The sequence below is a fragment of the Callospermophilus lateralis genome, chromosome 12, assembly GCF_048772815.1.
Source record: "Callospermophilus lateralis isolate mCalLat2 chromosome 12, mCalLat2.hap1, whole genome shotgun sequence".
NCBI lineage: Eukaryota > Metazoa > Chordata > Mammalia > Rodentia > Sciuridae > Callospermophilus > Callospermophilus lateralis.
In genome coordinates this window covers 108,415,862-108,435,397 of record NC_135316.1, presented here as the reverse complement: position 1 = coordinate 108,435,397, position 19,536 = coordinate 108,415,862, and the positions used below count along the sequence as shown (strand labels likewise).

The following is a 19,536-nucleotide window of genomic DNA, read 5'->3' as shown; positions in this document are numbered from 1 at the left end:
GGGCTCCAAGTTGTCCATGCTGCAGCCACTTCCAGCTGCCTATTTTAGCTGATGTCAAATTCAGAAAATATTGTCATTTAGCAGTTTTGAGATCACCATCACCTGACAGTGATTTTAAAGTATCACAACATAGATTATATCCATGATGTTTTTTACTTTAAAGTATTTATTAATTTTTAGCTGGTTTGGATATTTTATATATTTTTTTTCCTGCAAGCAGAAACCTGGAGTGAGTAGGGAGAGAGGAGGGAAGTTAGGTTAAAGAGCTTAGGGCAGAGGAGGGGAAAACTGAGCTCCTGGTCATAACATGCTGAAAGTGAAGTGGACGCGCAGCACCTTACCTGAGTCGTGTGGCTGTCCCGGTGCCTCTGGAGCGACGGCGTGGCCGTGCCACTCACACTCAGCCGTGAGTACCGGTCCTCTTCAGGCGAGCCTGCGGAGTACAACACAAAGCCCTGTTCAGTGGTGTCTCCCTCCCCACCTGAAGCAACCTCTTCAGCACTGGACCAAGCTGACCTTGTTAGGGTTCCGGGCTTGAAACGTCAGTGAGCGCTCACTGAATACGGAGTTTCCCACCGAGTGTGGGACACAGTGTTTTGCCACAGTAGCACACACTGTGGAAATATACCGGCAGGAGAGAGGAGATGTAATGAAGAAATGAGTCACCATGTCACAAGAGTGGGTCAGGAAGCCCTGGAGGGAGAGGACAGAGGGACTTCTCTAGAAGCTGAGGAGAATTTGAAGCAGCGTTGATGGGGGAAGGACCAGAGAAGAGCAGTCCACCTGGATTGCTGGAAAAGGCTCTTGAGAGGCAGCAGGGGGGGAGAGCAGGAATAGAGAGGACACCAAGTGTGTGTGTCTGCTGAGTCCACGGATCACAGGTCATTTTGTCCACAGCTAAAGATGCACGATGGATTGGAATCCAGGAAATTTTAACAGCACCACCCCTGCTGCCTGCCACCAATGGCATAGAAGTAATCCTGCGGCCCCAAATGACTTCATTATCTCTCACGTTTCCCGACTCAACACTGGTGAGACCGTCCCATGCATTGAGGGTATTGAGCAGTGTCCCTGGCCTCTACCTACTACTTGCCAGTAGCACTCAACTCAAAACTTCAGTGTTCCCATTGCTAGGTGCACTTTGGGAACCAATCTGTCCACCTGCAAGGTTGGGAACCATTGTGATAGGGACCCCCTGCATTGCCAGAAGTGACTTGGTTAATAAACAGGAACGGATAAAAGGAGCAATAACTACCCACTGGAATGAATTCAACCAGAGAACTTTTAAGTACCAAAGCAATTACTCCTCCCGTCTGAAAGCATCATTAACTACAAAGTTTAATTGATTAAACATATACATGATTCCTAAATTAAAAATCATTAGAAAATCACTGCACATTGTTCCAGTTACAGGAGACAGGTTGTTCCTCAGGGAAGTCCATGTGAGCCTATCGACATCTAACAAGGCCTGCAGACTGACCTTGCTAAATGTACAAACACCTCCTCATGAAGGCTGACTTCACTGAGCAGGGCAAGTCACAGTTGCCCCTGGACCTGAGACGCCTCAGGAGCCTGGTGCTGGAGAAAGGGCCCTTGCCGTAAGCAGTGCCAACATCCCCCGCTGCAAGGGGGACTACTGTATTTAGATACTGGCAGCAGAAGGTAGGAAAGGGTTCAGCCCAGCAGTTAGTGTTGAGCAATCCAGAACCCAGACAGGTGGAAGGGAGCCTGGGGCCTAACCTGGTGCACAAGTGGGAAATCCAGGCAAGAAAACAGGAAAGGACTTGGGGTTCCTGTGAGAGACTCCCTCTTAGAGGGGGTGAGGGACCGAGGGGCAGGTACAGACCGGTCCACCACCAGGACACGTGTCCAGCTCACCTGGCATCTTACTAAGACAGGGGATCTGAGGCAGGAGAAGGAAAACATGACCAGATTTCCAAAACTGAATTATAAATTAGATGTTTTCTCTTAGAATCAAAACAGAAAGTCAGTTTAGATTATAAAAACAAAAACCCAGAATCTAATCAATAGCACAATGTGCATTACCCAGGATCGATTAGATAAAATGAGGAATTATTTATGAACATCCTCTGAATAACCGAGAAACACCGTGGCGAGGAAAGAAAAGTCTCCCCTGATGAGAAGCTCATATCTTACTGGGAGTGACACGCAGCCGGAGCAACACAGAGGGACTGCGGGTCAACAGGGTACAGGTTCCACATGGTGCGTTTTGCTGGCAGGGACTCACAAAGCCCTGTGGTTGCTGCCAGCCGCCTGGGAGAGGGGAGAATGCGAAAGGGGGAGCGGGCTGGGGAGACCCGCCTGGTGGGAGGGAAAGGAGAACATGCAGCTGGTGGGAGGGAAAGGAGAACATGCAGCGAAGCCCAAGGTTGCCCCAGGCCAGGGGAAGGCCTGGGAAAGGTTTGGCCAGGGGAGGGAACCAGTGATTGTTCTGGAAGTAAAGCAGGCCAGGGGTTCAGAGGGTTTGCAGAAGATTCTACAGGAGAGTGACTGGGTGTTCTGTAGACAAGAGAGGGCACTGCAGATTGCTGAGAAGAGAGGGACACCACTGCATTGAAGCTGTGAGTTCAATCCCCACCTGCTGAAGTCTGGAATCTGTGGCCAACTCAACAGAGCAACAGCTGGCACAGGTCTGAGCAGGAGAACAGGTGGAGACGGAGCCAGGTGAGGACAGAGGGCAGGAGGTGGAAGCTCCACATGAGAAGGGTCGAGAGGAGCCCTGGGCAGGAGACGCCTGGCCTGGCGGAAATCCTTGCTGCTTCCAGCAGATAAAGGGGGTGCCCTGGGCCAGTGAGCCGGTGTGGGGAAACTGGAAGCTTGTTCTCTAACAGCCTTGAGTGTCCACTAGTAGAGGAAGGGTGCTGCTCTGAGGGCGGCAAATCAGACCTCCCAGGACATAAAGAGGAAGGGCTAGGACATTCTCCGTCTGGTCCCAGAGTTCTGTGTGCTCTCCACAGGATCTGAGGGAGGGAGAAGCTCCTGTCGCGCAGTCCACACGTCGCGCCCAGGGGGTGCACAGAAGCCCCTGAGGTGGAGGGGAGCGGGGTGAACTGTGAGGGTGGACGGCCCTGGGCGGTGTGCGCCTAGCCAGTTAGAATCTGGTACTCCCTGTCTGTCACTCTGTAGGACCCATGCTGTCCAGTCCACAGGTACGGGGTGTGGGCCCCCTTTTCACATCCTCGTGGCTCACCACGGCTCTGATCTTGAAGACTTTCCTCTCCATTTCCATGAAATTGACAGCTTTGGTCTCTCTTGACATCCTGTTCTGTGCGTCCATTTCTGCTCTTCTCAGAGTTTGAACATTCTCAGCCAGATGTTCCTTCTCCTCCCTCTTCAACGCCATAAATAACCCCCATGTGTCCAGCCTCTTTGAAAACCAGCCTTTCCCATCCTCCATCTGGAGTCCCCACCTGAACTCCAAGGGTGTGACCAGCATTTATGTGACCTGGAGTCAGAAGTCCCCATTGTTGAACTGCAGACCCATCTAGGGAATTACTCTCCTCTTTGACAAGCCCCGTCCCTGCCTAAGGGCGCAGAGCTCCACCACTCACCTCTAAGTGGACTCACTCATGGAGACCCTCTCAACTCTTCTGGCAGCTGTTCTGTAACAGCCTTGACTGTCCACAAAGACTGCCAAGGCCCAGAGACAGCACTTGAGCCTGGCACGCCCAACTCATGGCCTGTTGCACAGTCACCTCAATAGCACAACCAGGCACATTTCTCAAGAACAGCAAAGCAAGGACAGAGCAGCTCTCTAAGCTGCCGTTCAAGGCCCTGTGTGCTTGTACTGCGCAATCTGTTTCCCATCTTACCACTCACCCATGCCTCAGTTCCCATTCCCGCCGCAGATAACACTGGGCAGCAAATTCACAAACCCTCTCTCCTCTGCTGATTTTGAAAAGTCCACGCTTCCCCCAGAAGCAGCCTTGGCCATCCTAGCCCAGAGAAATGCCCTCATGGACGTGGAAGGTAACAGCGATCCTTGCTCCCCTGATTCGCTGGGCACTTATCGCTGACGGCCTTGGCTCCTAACCTCTTTTGACACCACTGTCAATGTTCTCTCATGGTCACTGAACACACAAAGGAGGACCCTTGAGTCGCTCAGGTGTCATCTGGCCACTGCAGACAGCACAGCACCTACGTGCAATCCACGTCCTCAACGCACTCTTCAAGGGCCTGCAGCGCACCTCTCCATTCACGAGGTTTCCCTACCATTCTGCCCTTCTTGTTACTTTGAAAACACAGCAGTCCTCCCCCTGAATCGCATCCATGTAGTCTCACTTGGTTCACTCCAGAAGCTCCAGATTGTACTGTCCATCATTACCCTGAATACCAGGGCAGGCCATCAAAATGACATGCACATTTGACTATCCCTGGGTGCACTGGGGTCTATGTGCCTGTAAGCCCTGGAGCCACCTGCACGGTCTTGGAGACATGAATCCACCACCTGCTCCCCTCTGCTTCCTGGTATAACTTCTGCTTTTGTTGCTAAATCCTGTGGATCCTCCAGCTCCAAAGTCCCTGGGATTTCATGACAACTGTGTGCAGGTGGCGTTTACTGGGCACCAACTTCGTGTCTGCACTGCCACACTGAATACCCAGAGCAGTCCAGGAGCAGACTCTTGGATCATCCCTGTTTTTAAAATCAGAAAACTAAGAAGCCGAGACATGCGGTGGCCATGGTCATGGAATCGTCTTGTGTCAGAGCTGGGGTCTGACGCAGGTGGGCTGACCCTCGAATGATCATCTAGTACATCGTTTATGACCTCAGCTCCCAACTGAGCTGGGAAAAAACTCAATTCAATGAATGAAGCCCAAATGAGACATGATGTAATGGGACTTCAAAACCCTTTTCACCAGAAGCAGGAGTCGGGCAGGGCTCAGCGGATGCCATAGGAGCTTGCTTCCTTTGCCAAGGCAACTCCTGTTACTCACAGTAGACAATCAGAGAACATTCCAGATTGTCAAGTGAAGGCTTGTTTCCCTTTCTCTGGCCCTTGGGCTTTGAGTCAGATGACTGTACAAATTCCAAAGCATCACTGCAGTTTCTATAAATGAAGGGAGGTGGTGGGATGTGCATGGAAGCCTATTTTCTGGGCTCCAGCCAGAGGCTCCTGGGCCCATGGTGGTCCTGGGCAGTGGTGGTCCTGGGGCAGGGCTGTCAGAAGCCATGCTTCAGTATGTCCAGATCAGTGTGGTTTGGATATAACTGCTGAGTCCAGCACGGCCGTCGAGTCCATGCAAAAAAAATGCAAAGTCCCCGCACCCGTGAATGAGCTTACCAGTCCTGCCTCTGAGCAAGCCTTACTTTGTACCAAGGGTGGTCATAAAGCAGATGAAAAAGAGGCCATCTTCACAGAAAGGGAAAGGCAACCCAAATGTAATGGCTCTATTCTTTAATTTCCATTTTTCCTGATGCTCAGCAATAAAATGTATATTCATTGAGCAGCAAGAAAGAAAATCATACTGATGATAAAATGTCCTAGTTGGAAATTTTTATATCTCTATTTCCCCACAAAATAAACATCTTTATATTCACAACACTTTGTTTGATATAGCTAAAATGTTCTAACATTAAAAACTGCTTTCTAATCTAATGATAAATTACCACAAGTCCAGGGAATAATTAAGTACACACACACAAAAATATCCAAGTCTGTGTTCACATCAGTAAAAAGATGGCAATTAAAGTAAGTGATAGCTATAATTACCCACACATAACTATATTTCAGCAAATGAGCAAACAGATAATTATTTCTGGGAAACAGAGGTAGCATGCAGATACTGGCATTCAAAAGAGAAATCATTTCCTAGAAAATAACACTATTTCTGTTCCAATTAGAACTTTAAGTTATTTTAAACATTTACTTTCATCTTGTGCCTTTATTTAGAAAGGACACTGTACTATCTGAATTATGATTCTGTACCGTTAATTGCCTTAAGTGTTATCGTGACCAGATCAAACGCTGCACACAGGGACATTTGTTCAAGTTGTCCTATACAGATGGAGAAACCTCCTGACTCTGTCCTCTGCACAGCACTTACTGGTTCATCTGCAACATCCATCACTGTTTCAATCAGAGGATGCCTAGAGGAACCCTGGTACACAGGGCATGCAGCTGGATATTTTAATAGTCCTGGGGAAAGTGTCGGGCATCTAGAAATTGATGGTTTTCACTAGAGCAGCGTACACGCATCAAGTTGCTTTGAGAGACTGTGTCCCCAGTTGAAATGATTTTTCTTTTGTGCACATAACTCAAGATTTTCAAGTGATCTTCAATTAATGTCCACACAGGAACAGCTTTAAAAATCTGCTTGCCATAAGCATTTAAGGGAAAACACATAAATCTGTGTCTAGGGTGTGGACCTGCACTATTTATTACATGCTGGAGTTTAGAAGCCTGAGATTGCCAAAGGCTCAGTTCTCTGGTATCAATCTCAAGGAGCATGTTCCATGAACATTTCCATTTAGGTCTGGAGTGGTTTCATTTGCATGGTTGTTTTTTTGCATTTTGGTGAATTTTTTGTAGAGCAAGACTTGGAGCTTTTTGTATTAAGTTTTCTAAGACCCTTTCCCAAATGGTAGCTTTTGTTTTCAGCCTCAAAGTTCAGAAAAATTAAACCTTTGGGGAAGGGAAATTCCCTTTCTTCCTGCGCCTGCATGGACACCCCTTTCCCATCTCTGTAGTTTTTTAAAACATTGTGGGATTGTAGCTGCCGCACACATCAACGACCCCACCAGATGGGAGGGGCATCCCTTTCTCCCCTAGAATATGTTCTTTTTTGCACCCTCTTTATTCTGTCACCCTGGCTAGTGGATTATCAAGTCTGTTAATGTTTCCAAGGAACATTTCTTTTCCCAAAGAACCAACATTGGTCTTGTTCCCTGTTCTGTATTTCGGTGAGGTATGTCCTTGCCTTACTGCATCTTCCCTCCCACTTTCTTGGTGCTTATTTTCTGCTCTTCAACCCTTATTTGGATCCCCCTTCTCTCCTAGCACATAGGTTTAAAGCTACCTGTATCCATCCGTTGAGACCTCAGCCACCCCCCACAGGTTCTGTCTTATTTTCATGGACGTTAGTTGGAATATTTTGGTTTTCAATTCAGACTTTTTTTTTTTTTTTCTTGAATGCATGGATTTCTGGATTCAAGAACTTCTGAACGCTGTGGAGCTCTAGCTTCCCCTCTGCATGGACTCTCAGTACCCTCCCGTGTCACCAGCCTGGCAGGAGAGCTCTTAGTCTGTAAAGTACTGTGTTATGGGGAATTATTCATGCCATAGCTTGCACTAAATGAGTTCTTTAGAGTTTAATTCTTTTAAGTTTTCTCCATGTACGTCCTTAGACCTTCCACCAAGACCCACTTGTTCCGCCTTTCAGGTGGTCAGGCCTCTTTTGCCCTCTTCTCCATCTTTTGAGTTGATCGACATTGAGGATGCAGCTGGCAGGTGGGATTTGTCCTGTAAGATATTAGAGAGTTTTGCTGCCGACTGCCCTCACCTTTTAAGTGATTTCTCATGCCTTCCTCTACCTCTGAGCATTCCAAGTCCACCGAATGCTTAATCCTTTATGTTTTTATTTTTTTTCTAAAAATATTCTTAACTCCCTTTCATTTTTATAGGAATTTTTTGTTACTTTTAAAAATTGGTGTCACCAGTTATTTTCTTTGAGCATGTTAAGTATGTCCTTCTACTTGTCTTTGGGCCTCAGCTGCTCCTTTGGTGGTCATTTGCCTCTTTTAAACCCCTGGCTGCTTTAGGATTCATGGTTAGCCTTTATTTTACAAGAATCTCACTATGACCCTGGCAGTGGTTTTATTTTCATTTTTCTACTCATGCTTTCCGTAGGTTTGAATTTAAAAATAAAAGCTAGGCTCAGTTGGGCTTACTACACAGACGGGGTGGGGCCTCCTCAGGGTGCACGTCCCTGGCCTGCAGGAGCACAGCCCTCTGGGTGTCGGCAGCACCTGGTGTGCCTGCAGTCTGCTCCTGCTGTCACGCCCGCTCTGGCACCTACTCCTGTATCTGCAGGAGTGCACTGTGGCCTTCAGGTTCTGTTTGCCAAGTCATCTGCACCATCGCAGGTTGTCTCTTGGGTTTCTGCTGCTGTTTGTTCTGTTTTGTGCACAGTAGAAGGTCGTTCCCATCGGCTACAGAGTCCACCGTGTGCTAGTCAAGCCTGTAAGATGCCCTGTAGGGTGCCCTGCAGGATACCCTGTAAGGTGCCCTGTAGGATGCCCTGCAGGATGCCCTGTAAGGTGCCCTGTAGGATGCCCTGCAGGATACCCTATAAGGTTCCCTGTAGGATGCCCTGTGAGGTGCCCTGTAGGATGCCCTGCAGGATACCCTGTAAGGTGCCCTGTAGGGTGCCCTGAGGATGCTCTGTAAGGTACCCTGTAGGGTGCCCTGCAGGATGCCCTGTAAGGTACCCTGTAGGATGCCCTGTAAGGTGCCCTGTAGGATGCCCTACAGGATGCCCTGTAAGGTTCCCTGTAGGTTGCCCTGTAAGGTGCCTTGTAGGATGCCCTGAAAGATGCCCTGTAAGGTGCCCTGTAGGATACCCTGTAAGGTGCCCTGTAGGATGCCCTGCAGGATACCCTATAAGGTTCCCTGTAGGATGCCCTGTAAGGTGCCCTGTAGGATGCCCTGTAAGGTGCCCTGTAGGATGCCCTGCAGGATACCCTGTAAGGTTCCCTGTAGGATGCCCTGTAAGGTGCCCTGTAGGATGCCCTGCAGGATGACCTGTAAGGTGCCCTGTAGGATACCCTGCAGGATGCCCTGTAAGGTTCCCTGTAGGATACCCTGCAGGATGCTCTGTAAGGTGCCCTGTAGGGTGCCCTGCAGGATACCCTGTAAGGTTCCCTGTAGGATGCCCTGCAGGATGCCCTGTAAGGTGCCCTGTAGGTTGCCCTGTAGGATGCCCTGTAAGGTGCCCTGTAGGATGCCCTGTAAGGTGCCCTGTAGGATACCCCTGTAAGGTGCCTTGTAGGATGCCCTGCTGGATGCCCTGCAAGGTGCCCTGTAGGTTGCCCTGTAGGATGCCCTGTAAGGTGCCCTGTAGGTTGCCCTGTAAGGTGCCCTGTAGGATGCTCCAGTGAGCCCGCCTCTGGGCACTCAGCTCACGGGCTCCCTCCTCATGCAGTGTGGACTCACCAAGGAGACTGCAGCTCTCTTCCTGGCTGCTCTGTGCTTTCCCAGGGGGTAGCCTGCTGCCCTGCTATGAGGCTGCCCAGGAAAAGGGCCATGTGAGTGGACTAACTAGAATCCTCTGAGGCCTGCAAAAACCCCACACATGACCTTGGAAAGGCACCATCCCTCAGCCAAGCCTGGGTTTGCTGCTGGTTTGATGCCTGCCTCATGAGGAAGCTAAACAAGGGCACATTGTGGAGCCATGCCCAACTTCCTGACCCTAAAAAATACAAAATCACAACCATTTGATGCACAAAGCCTCTAAGATCTTCCTTGCCCCAGGTGTGGAAGGGTCGGAGGTCAGGGATGGGGTGGGGTAGGGATTGGGAGGTGGGGGGCAGGTGTTGCACAGCATGGATAACTGCTGCCATCCAGGTGCCAGTGGAAAGACCACACTTTCCAGGCCCAGGTGATCATGCGCGAAGGTGCTGTCAGCCTTGCGTCCAGCTGTTCCTGTGCACTGCTTCCCTTTCCCTCCAGTGGACGCCGGGAGCAGACCTGCTGGGGGGTTTGGAAGGGGGGTCTCGGGTTTTACAGTCAGCACCACTCACCGCTTTCCTCAGTGCTGGGGTCAGAGTTGAAACCTCACCAACGTTTCTCACCGAGTCTGTCCTCTGACCACGTCCATGTGCCCTGGCCCTAGGACTCCAGCAGCCCTCCAGCGGCTGGGACAGAACCCGGGGTGGCCCCCATGCTCAGCAGGCGCTCTCCCTAGGCCAGGCCCAGCAGGTCCATGTCCTCCCCCTTCCCTTTGTTCTGTGTCCCCCCCACCGCCAGAGGTTCTCTGATGATCCTCCATTTCCCCCATGGTTCTGTTTTGTTTTAAGCAACCGTGTCTAATTAAGTTTAATTTCACCCTCTATCATGCTTCATTTTATTACTGAATTTTTCAATTTTAGAATTTCCATCTGACAATTTGTGTATGTTTTATTTTGTTCTTGATTGCCCGTTTCTGCTGAACCCCCCGTGCTCCCATCCACGCGGGCAGGGCACACTTTCTTACTTGAAGGTGTACATCTTTGGACTCCAATCTTTTGAGCCCTTGTGGATATGCTGTGACTGACAGCTATTTCTGCAGTGATTTCTCACCGACGTGTCTTACTGCTTTTGACTGTGTGTTGGACTTTGTATTTGAAAAACAGTTTGCAGGAATATTTTGAGGTTGGGATGCAATTATCGTCTTTTGGGAGAGTCCCCGTGTTTCTCCCTGGAGACGGGGCCCTGTTGCTCCAGCAGCACCTTGGTCATCTTTAGGTTGAGATGTTTCACAGCTGAGCTGTGGTTCCCAGGTCTGGCCACTGACTTTTGGAATAGACACTTGAAATCCCTCCCTGAAGGTCCTGGTTAGTCCTAGGCTTAGTCTTTGTCCCTAGAGTCCAGCAGGCCACGGGAAACACAGGTGGGCTTCTTGGCTGCCTTCGCTGGGCCAGGATGTGCCTCCTGCCTGGGAGGACAGCCAGAGTACGGTCCTCCTGGCCTCGGGGCCTCTCGTCTCCCTTCCAGCCCCCTCCAGTAGCTCTCTGTCTAGCACCTTCAATCAGACTAAACAAAAAGATCTTTTTCCAGCTCTTCTGGATGTGCCCAGGGAAAGCGTGGCCAGTCATGGCTAGACGCTGTAGGCATCTTTTATACAGGAGAAAAAATAACTGTTTACACAATTTGAGATACCTGCAGCCAAGCCGATTCCCACACAATGTTCTCATCAATGCCCTTCAAACACCTGAAGGGGCCTTGGCATTTATATCCATTCCTTCAAGATTAATTTGCTTCACATTTATTTATTATGAGAAAAAATATTTTTAATTGGAGGTATTGGTGGAGCATCTATTTCCTCCTTCTTCTTAGTTTAAACTCATTTTACACTGGCTCTTATGGACCAATACTGTAAAGCTTTCTGAAAACTCACAGATAGTGAGTGCAATTTTAATTCCTTAGCCCAGGCAATAATATGCTGACAATAATACCTGCAGTGCAGTTCACAGTTTAGATCCTATTTTCCAGTTATTAAGCCTACTCCGTTTTTATATTTTAAATTCATTCTTCCTAGAAAGTTGATACAGCTTAAAACTTTCATCCATTTACTTCTAAGTTTAAAAGTGCTTACCATTTGAGACGGAATTTCCATTTTCAGCAGTAATAGCACTAGATAGTGAATTAGATAATTGAATTCCATGGTTATTTGCATTTCTATCTTGAGTCTCCGAAGCAATTTCTGGTGTACTAGGATCATCCCGTCCAGTTAGGTTCATGTTAGTTTCAAAACCTAAAGTAAAATTTAGAAAAGATTATTCTTGTATGATAAAATGTACTGAAAAAAATAAATAAAGCTATGAAGAAAATAATAAAGGTCACCAAATCAATGCTAATTATAGTTAATACAAATTGATAATAATCCTTAAATTTTTGGCCTATATGATACTCACCAAATATTGTTGCAACACTGTTAAACATGAATGAAAACATTAAGTGGTAAAAGCCAACATTTACTTATGACTTTTGATGTCATAGGTCACACACTTATTGCAGTGTTGCTCAAGTTGAGAAGGCCGTAAGTTCATGTACCTGGAATTCTGGATTATTACATTTAAATATAGTAAGACATTCTTACAGCTTTCACAAATAACAAATGTTTTCAATGTGATGATACATTTTTATTATTCCTTTTGGAAAAGGAGACTTCCAATGCACTATAATGTATTCTGTACACTAAAATAATTAAACATTTACTCTTTGTCCTATATTGAGTGTCCTGTGGTGCATGAGGTCAGAAGCCATTGTCTATATTTAGTAAAGGCCAAATGAAGTCTTTTGAACACCTGAGTACATGGCCTTCGGAACACACTCACCCAGGCAGACTGTCCCAAGGTGGGTGCTTTGACCTCAGGAAGGGTTACAAGTGACCAGAGCTTCACATCAAGCAGGTGTTGGATATAGCCTCTCTGTACACCTTTCCACCTGGCCTGCAGCCTCCTGTGTCAGTTCCCTCTCAGGCCAAGACCTGGATTGACTCTCACTTCTCAGAAACCCCAAGCAGCTCCAGACCGTGGAGCGGGTGATGGAACAGAAGGCGAGTTGTGCTGTGTTTGTGCTTTTCGTTGATACTCAGTGGATTCTGACTGTCTTGAAGCTAGGCCTTTCAAAGGTGTAGGCTAACAAATTATTCAAAAGCGATAACACCATCTTTTGCATTATTATACTTGGTTCATGGCAAAACAGTGTGTTATCATCCCTGACCCCAATAACCCAGATCCCAAGAGGCAGAGACATTACCCATATTTTGCTGGGAATTGAGGTCAATCAAAGTCACGCAGCTGGAAAGAACTAGAATAGAATTTTAACCCTATATTCTGGTTACTGTTCAGTTTTTTTCCCCACTAAAAATCAAATTAAATAATGTCCTTTCCAGGCAGAAAATTCTTGGAAGAACAGCTCTTGCCTACAATATGAAGAAAAGCGGAGGCAGAAAATGTAGGGAGGGAGGAGGAAGGAGGCGCAGGAGGCAAACAGGCAATGGGGAGGGACAGGGAAGGTCGGGAGCCTCCAGAGCTCGCCTCTCCAGGCCTGAGCTTCCTGACTGTCCCTCTCCCTTGCTCCTTGGTCCCTGCATTCGGGTGGCTCCCAGGCATGTTCCTCTTCCAGGTTTCATGTGCTATTCCACATTCCCCCTCCCTGCAAGGTGCTCCCCCGTCCACCCTGCATCTGCCACCCACAGGTCAGGACCTTGGTCACGTCCCTGCAGGGACCTCTCGTGAGCTAACATCCACAAAGCCCAGCCTGCTCTACCCAAAAAAGGAAGACACAGCCTGAAGACGGAGAGGGGGAAGATGCCAGATTGAGAGAATGAAGGCAAACTGGTCAGAGAGTCCACGCAAACCATCCTCAGATGGCCAAAGCCATCCTGAGCAAGGAGGAGGAAGCAGGATGCAGGGCACTGCCACGTCAGAGGGATCAAAAGGGAACGGCACTGGTGTAAAAACAGACTCGTAGCCCAGGGAACGGGAGAGAGAGCTAAGAAGTAACCCATACTTATGGCCAGGTGATTTTCCACATGCGGCTCAGGACACACACTGGGCAAAGATGACCACCTCCAAAAGTGATGCCGAGAAAGTCGGGTGTCCACACGCAGCAGAATGCAGCTAGACTTTGCCTTGCACCAGTTACAGACGTCAACTCGAAATGATTAAAGCTTCATCATGAAACAGTGCAACTATCAGGAGAAACCGGGGTAACACTTCAGGACATTGGAAAGGGCAGGGAGTTTTTGGATATCACCCCAAGAGCACACACACAAAAAAAAAAAACACAGAAAGAGAAAGAGGGGGTTATCCCAATCTAAAAGCTTTTGCACAGCCAAGGAAATGAACATTAAAAGGAAAAGGCTGCTCACAGGTTGGGAAGAAACATCAGCAAACTTTGCCTCTGACCGTGGGCTGGTATCCAGAATATATAAGGGATGCCCCAAACTCCAGAGCAGAAAAACCCAATTAAAAAATGTGCAATAGACCCGAACAGACATTTCTCAAGAGAAGACATACAAGTGGCCAAAAGGCATAGGAAAAAATGCTCAGCATTACCAGCCATCAAGGAAGTGCAAATCAGAACCCAATGAACCACCATTCGAGTCCAGGTGGAAGGCCTACGTCAAAGACAAAGACAGTAGGTGCTGCCAAGGAGGGGAGACGGGACTGCAAACTGATACAGCCATAGTGGAAACCAGTAGGCTGAGGGCGGAGCTAGCGTGACCCTGCAACCCCCCTCATGGCGCACACACCCAAAGGAAGTGAAGTCAGCATGTCGGGGACACCTGCTCTCCTGTGCTCTCCCTGCGCTCCCCACCAGCCACGACTCGAAAGCAACCTACAGACCCACCAGTTTATCAAAGACAAGGAGTGCAGTGCACAAACTCAACAATGAAAGAAATCACGGCATCCACAGCAATGGGGATGGAACGGAAGTCTTTAGGTTAAAGGAAATTACCAGGCACAGAAAGACAGGCCCTGCATGGAACCTAAAAACCTGGATCCCACCAGAGTGGAAAGGAGGACAGTGGGTACCAGAGGTGGAGCAAGTAAGGGAAGGGAGAGAGGGGCCGATGGATCCCTGGTGCCAAGTTACAGTTGACAGGAGCCAGGAGTTTTGGGTGCTCTGCACAGTGGGGTGACTACAGACAACAATGGCATACTGTGGATTTCAAAAACTCCAGAAGAAAGAACTTGAATGTTTCAACACAAAGCAATGATAATGTCTGGAGAGGCAGACGCAATAATCTGATTTAAACATTATTCAAAGCACACAGGTTTCAAAACATCACGTGCTACCCCATGAGTAGCACAAGTTCTTTGGTATCAGTTAAGCTTCAAAGTCCAAGCAGAAGAACTTATCTAACCCAGTTAAACGCCCAGTAGGACAGCCTGGCTGCTGACTCCCTTGCACATGAAAACTCAGGCAAAGGCCTTCCGCCCAGCCAGCACGGGCAAGGATAGTGAAGTAGACAGGTTGATCTGCACCGTCAAGATCTCCGCTGTTCCTGATGGCCAATCTGGAACAGGCTGAAACTGAAAGAAGGATCATTCATTTTGGTCCAGTCCAGAACTTCTATCTATGAAAAAAAAATTTCCATTTAAAGCCATTTTAAGACAGCCCTTCACCTGCTTTTATTTCTGTTTAGGCTAGTTTATTTTTCCACCCTTCAGTTTGGGTATTTATTGAGTGCCTACTGTGTGCCCGGTACTCTCCAGCGGCTGAAGGTGAGGAGTGAATCATGGTGGTGGAGCCCCGAGGTAAACTCCACGGGGGGAACACTTGTGGGTCCTCAAGGTTTGGCAGCACCACCAGGTCAGGGCACCGTCTCCCTGAGGGGGCCTTTCAGCTCTGAGAAGGCGCAGGAAGAAGCAAGGTGCACAGAGGCACCTCGCACATGCAGGAAGAACTCCCTGTCTGAAGAGCCAGGTAGCAGCGACCTGAGAAGTCAGCATGTGGGAGCACAGGAGTGACACAGGGAGACAGGGGCCACCAGACAGGGCACAATCTCTGCCGTCCACCCACAAGTCATCACCGAGTTCCTCTGTGTAGGGTCTTCCCTCCTTAGTTCCTCTGCTGATATAAATGACGAAGCAGCTTCTTTCCTGAACTTCATGTTGTCACCCCACTGCATGATGACAAGCTGGGAGTGAGGCTAGAAGGGCACTCTGGCAGCGAAACGGGATCGCCCTCAGTGTCAAGGTCCCTCTCTGGGGTGGTCCTTATTTGCCCATATTAGCAGGGGAGTCCTGGCTCATTGCGGTATGGGCCGGTGTGTGCTCCGCAGCACCCTTACTCCCAGTTAAACCCAGCTGTGCCCCAGCACCTGTGCCTGCCTTGTTAACCCCTCCATCTAACCCCAGGAGAGCCAGGGCAGAAACCCTGGGTAACACAATTTTGCTGTAAAGGGGCAGCTTAGAGAGGGCATGTTGGCAACATTCCTTGCTCAGAGCACCCATTAACTGGGCACAGCACTGAAGGAAAGGAAGCAAAGACAAATGAAGGGCACGTTGGCATTCTATCTGGAGAGGCCTTTGTCCCTAAGCACACATGCAAGATGCATATTTCATGGAGAATTTGGGAATGATTCAGAGCAAATAAAGTCACCAAGCCGTGTGTGTGGCTCCAAGCAGTGGACATCAGCACTATGAAGGCAAAGAAAAGTCACCCAGAAAGAAAAGAGTTGACACTCTCAAAAGGACCTAAGCAAACCAAAGAAGTAAGGAGAATCCCACCTAAGAGGTATGTCAGAGGCATTTTTTGTCTCTGCGTCTCGTGAAATACACGGTGAGCAATCCAGTGCATGCTCTGCCTGGGTGCACAGTGATGGTAGCACTAGCAGCCTTAAATACCTAAGGTTTTTTTTTTAAGCCTCTAAACGGAGTTCCCTGTTTCTTTGTGACCTCCGCCTGGTGCTGTTCCACAAACCAGGTGAGGTGAATCACATCAGCATGTGACTCAGAGATGAAGTTCTGGCCTTCATATTAGGATATGATTATTCCATACAAGTATGCAATACAGACACATTTATGATGAGTTTTAATCTAATGAGATTAAAAATCTTTAAATGTTAATACAGTTTTTTCACTTCTCCTGTTATTTTTATATAATTTAAATATCATTGTGGGTGGGTATGATTCTTTTAAAACCCCCCACACCCCAGGGCAACCTCAAGGGTGTCTGGAGACATTCCTAGCTGTCACACCTGGGGGAGGGAGGCCACTGGCATCTCGTGTAGGGAGGCCAGGCATATGGCAAAATGTCCACGATGCACAGGGGCCCATCTGGCCCAGAACGTCACCAGTGCTCAGTGAGGAGCCCGCCTCCAACACAGGTCAGGTCCCACCGGCTCCCTCAGCCTCTCTGCCAGCTCTTACCTGAGCTGAGATCTACAGGCTGCGTGGACCCTCCACAGCCAGTCGCCTGCTTGTCCTGGAGGAGCCTGTTGGCCTCTCTGCACCCTTCATTCTGCGGGAGCATGGCAGCTCCCCACGTTGTCCACTCCCCAGGAGGCAGGACTTCAAGGTCACCCTGGAGCACAGCAGCCCTCTCCCCAGGCCAGGGCAGCTTCTGTCCCCACTTCTGTCCCCATGCTTCAGTTTTCTACCCTGTGCTTCTGGCTCTGGGCACACTGCACTCCCTGGCTGGCTTGCTCTGTCTCCCTTCTCTAGAACATGGGCCCTGGGAGCCAAACCCTCCCTGTGCCGTGCTCCAGGGCCTACAGCAGTGCCAGGCAAGGGGAAGTCACTCAGTGTGGGTTGGAAGAAAAGGAAAAAAAGGAGCAAACAAGAAACAAAGTGTGACGACATTATTGTCATAAAGATTGTGTTTTCCCAGCACAGCTGCACCCTGCGACTGTACAACAGTTGACAGGCTTGCTCAACCAAGCTCACGCAGATGAGTCTGGTGGGACCCTGCACCAAGACAGCACTCCTCCCTTCACATCAGATGATGGAAATGTGAGAAAGGACTTCCAAAGGGAGTAATGTGCCTTGGAGGTCCAATTTCAATTTAAAATCATAAGGTAAGGAAAATATCTCATTGCCCCCAGTGAACATTTTCTAGTATTCAAAGCACTGGAGCCATTTGCTTTCTACCTGAGCATGTTAACTTACAGGAGAAGACATCCACGGAGATTTGAAATCGATACCTGATATCAGGTTTGAGGTTCTCATGTAGTTTCACGATGTCCTGCCAATTGTCCACGGGCAAGGGCCACACATATTTAGCCTTTTTAAAATCTTATATCAGTCTACAGTTTCCAGCACCAGCAAGTTAAAGTCAATTTGGTAAGTGTTGGAGTGCTTTTTCTAAGCCACATGTGATCCTGAATTCTTGGTGTCTGGGTGCAGCAGCTCACCAGACTGCAGTGAGTGGGGCTCTGTGCACCCCAACCTCTGCAGAGGCCCCCCTTCCCAAGGCCCAGAGAGGGACTCAGACAGTGGGAGCATTGGAGGGATTATTTCTTTGCATCTATAAGCTCCTGGGTGTGTGCACTGTCCTTTTTTTTTTTTAAACAGAGGTTCATTTCACTCCCTAAATCTTCACTGGCCATTTCTATTCTTAAAAAAGTTCACCCACCTCCAATTGTATAAGCTTCTGTCCCTGGAAATGGAACCTGGCCCAGACATAGAGGGCTCTACCGTCATCCTGCCCTGGAGGAACTCACATCCTCGGGGAGAACACGGGTGGAGTCCTGGAGTGAGACCACCAGGCAACAGAGCCTGTGGCTGCCGTGGATGTTTCGAGGAGTGCCCATGTGGGAGCGGTCAGACTCCTCAGGCAGTACCTGGGCCATTTCACAAGTCCACCCTGATGTGAGAGGAGGGAATAGGAATGGAGGGGAGAAGGAGGGAGGCGGAGAGGAGGGAAGGGGCCAAGGATGCAGTCTCTGCAGGGGACAAGAGGCTTCTTGCTGGGGACAGTCCCTGCACACACTTGAGGGAGGAGAGGCCTATGATGCACGTCGCAAAGACTGACACAAGCACTTCTCAAGTCAATAGCTGCAAGAAGCCTGGCAAAAGGCAGAGCTTGCCCACGATGCCCAGAGCCTGGCGGCTGCCCCAGGAACTAAAAACTGAAGGCAGAGGAGCAGGAGTGAGCGGTCGGCCAGCCACGCTCCTCAAACCAGAGAGTTCTCAACATGTATCCAACATGTATCAAGCCCTACAGGATCCGGACTTCATGCCACGACGTAGCTTCGTGCTTTACAACCCATGCACCTGCAGGAAATGATCCCTCCCATGCTCCCTCTGCAGAGTGCCGAGAGGTCACAGTGAATGACGGGAAGTCATGGTGCAAACTGGTAAGAGCAAGGAGGAAGGCAGAGAGGACAGCCCTTCAGTAGAGGAAGGTCGAGGAGTGAAAACTCTGGAAAACTCACTGCGGGACTCTGTCCGACTCCTTATCTGGAGATGCGGCCCACTGAGAAGGGCGTCCAGGGAGCCTTGCCAGGGAGGGGCTTCTCAGGTTCTCCAGGACCCAACTCAAAGGGCGACTGCCCTCAGGACGCCTTAGTGTTAGGGTGGCAGGTGACCAGGGCTGAGATGAACATAAGAGGCCCCGGGAGCCCACTGCAGAGCTCTGAAGGGCAGCAGGAGGAGGGCACAGAGATTCTGGAGGCTGGACAGCATGGGGAGAGGAGGCAGAGGAAGGGACAGGGAAGCCCCCCGGGAAGGGGCAGCTCTGCCCAGGGCCCCGTGTGGGGCTGGGAGCCGGGGCTGTGGCTCCTGCGGCATCACAGGACTGCGTCCACAGGCATTCTGAGAAAGGGTGTAGTCTGAAAAGAAAAGTAGTTTTAAAATATTTCCTTGGTAAATAAAAGTGTGTGAGCTTCGAGGCGAGACTATGACTGGAACAGTCGTGGGATTCAGACTTGGGCAGCCACGGAAGGACCTGGAGTCGGAGAGGAAGGGGAGTCCAAAGTCCCTGTACTAATCCCAGCAGCACTCTCTGCAGCAGGAGCAGGCACAGGGCTGTGCAGCTGAGTGGAGCCTATGAACCCCTCAGGAAGGGCTTCTTCCAGGAAGAACTGGTCCTGGGAGCCAGGAGGTGAAAGCAGAGAGTGCAGAGAGAAAGCGGGTGCAGGCCGCAGGGCAGGGGTGTGGGCAGGGGAAGGCTGCACGGGGAGCTGGCCTATCGCATACCGCAGGAGGTCAAGGACAGCCAGAGCGAGGCCAGGCGAGCAGCGGTGTTTGTTTAAGAAGGCTTGAAACTCACCTCCCTGGCTCCCCGAGAGGGAAATGGTTGACAGTGCATTTTGGAATCGGGAGATCGGATCCAGGTTTTAGTAAGGCAGGAGGAAGAC

The 19,536-nt window shown here is 49.4% G+C and overlaps 1 protein-coding gene across 1 annotated transcript in view; it reads right to left on the bottom strand.

The window, feature by feature from the left end:
- The window catches only part of Myo16 (myosin XVI), a 393,713-nt gene that overhangs the window by 25,291 nt on the left and 348,886 nt on the right, over positions 1 to 19,536 (bottom strand). Inside the window, exons 32-33 of the mRNA XM_076872404.2 lie at positions 11,314 to 11,472; positions 342 to 433 (exon numbers count right to left, since the gene is read on the bottom strand). Coding sequence (XP_076728519.2) covers positions 342 to 433; positions 11,314 to 11,472 — 251 coding nt within the window. The remainder of the gene's footprint in view (positions 1 to 341; positions 434 to 11,313; positions 11,473 to 19,536) is intronic.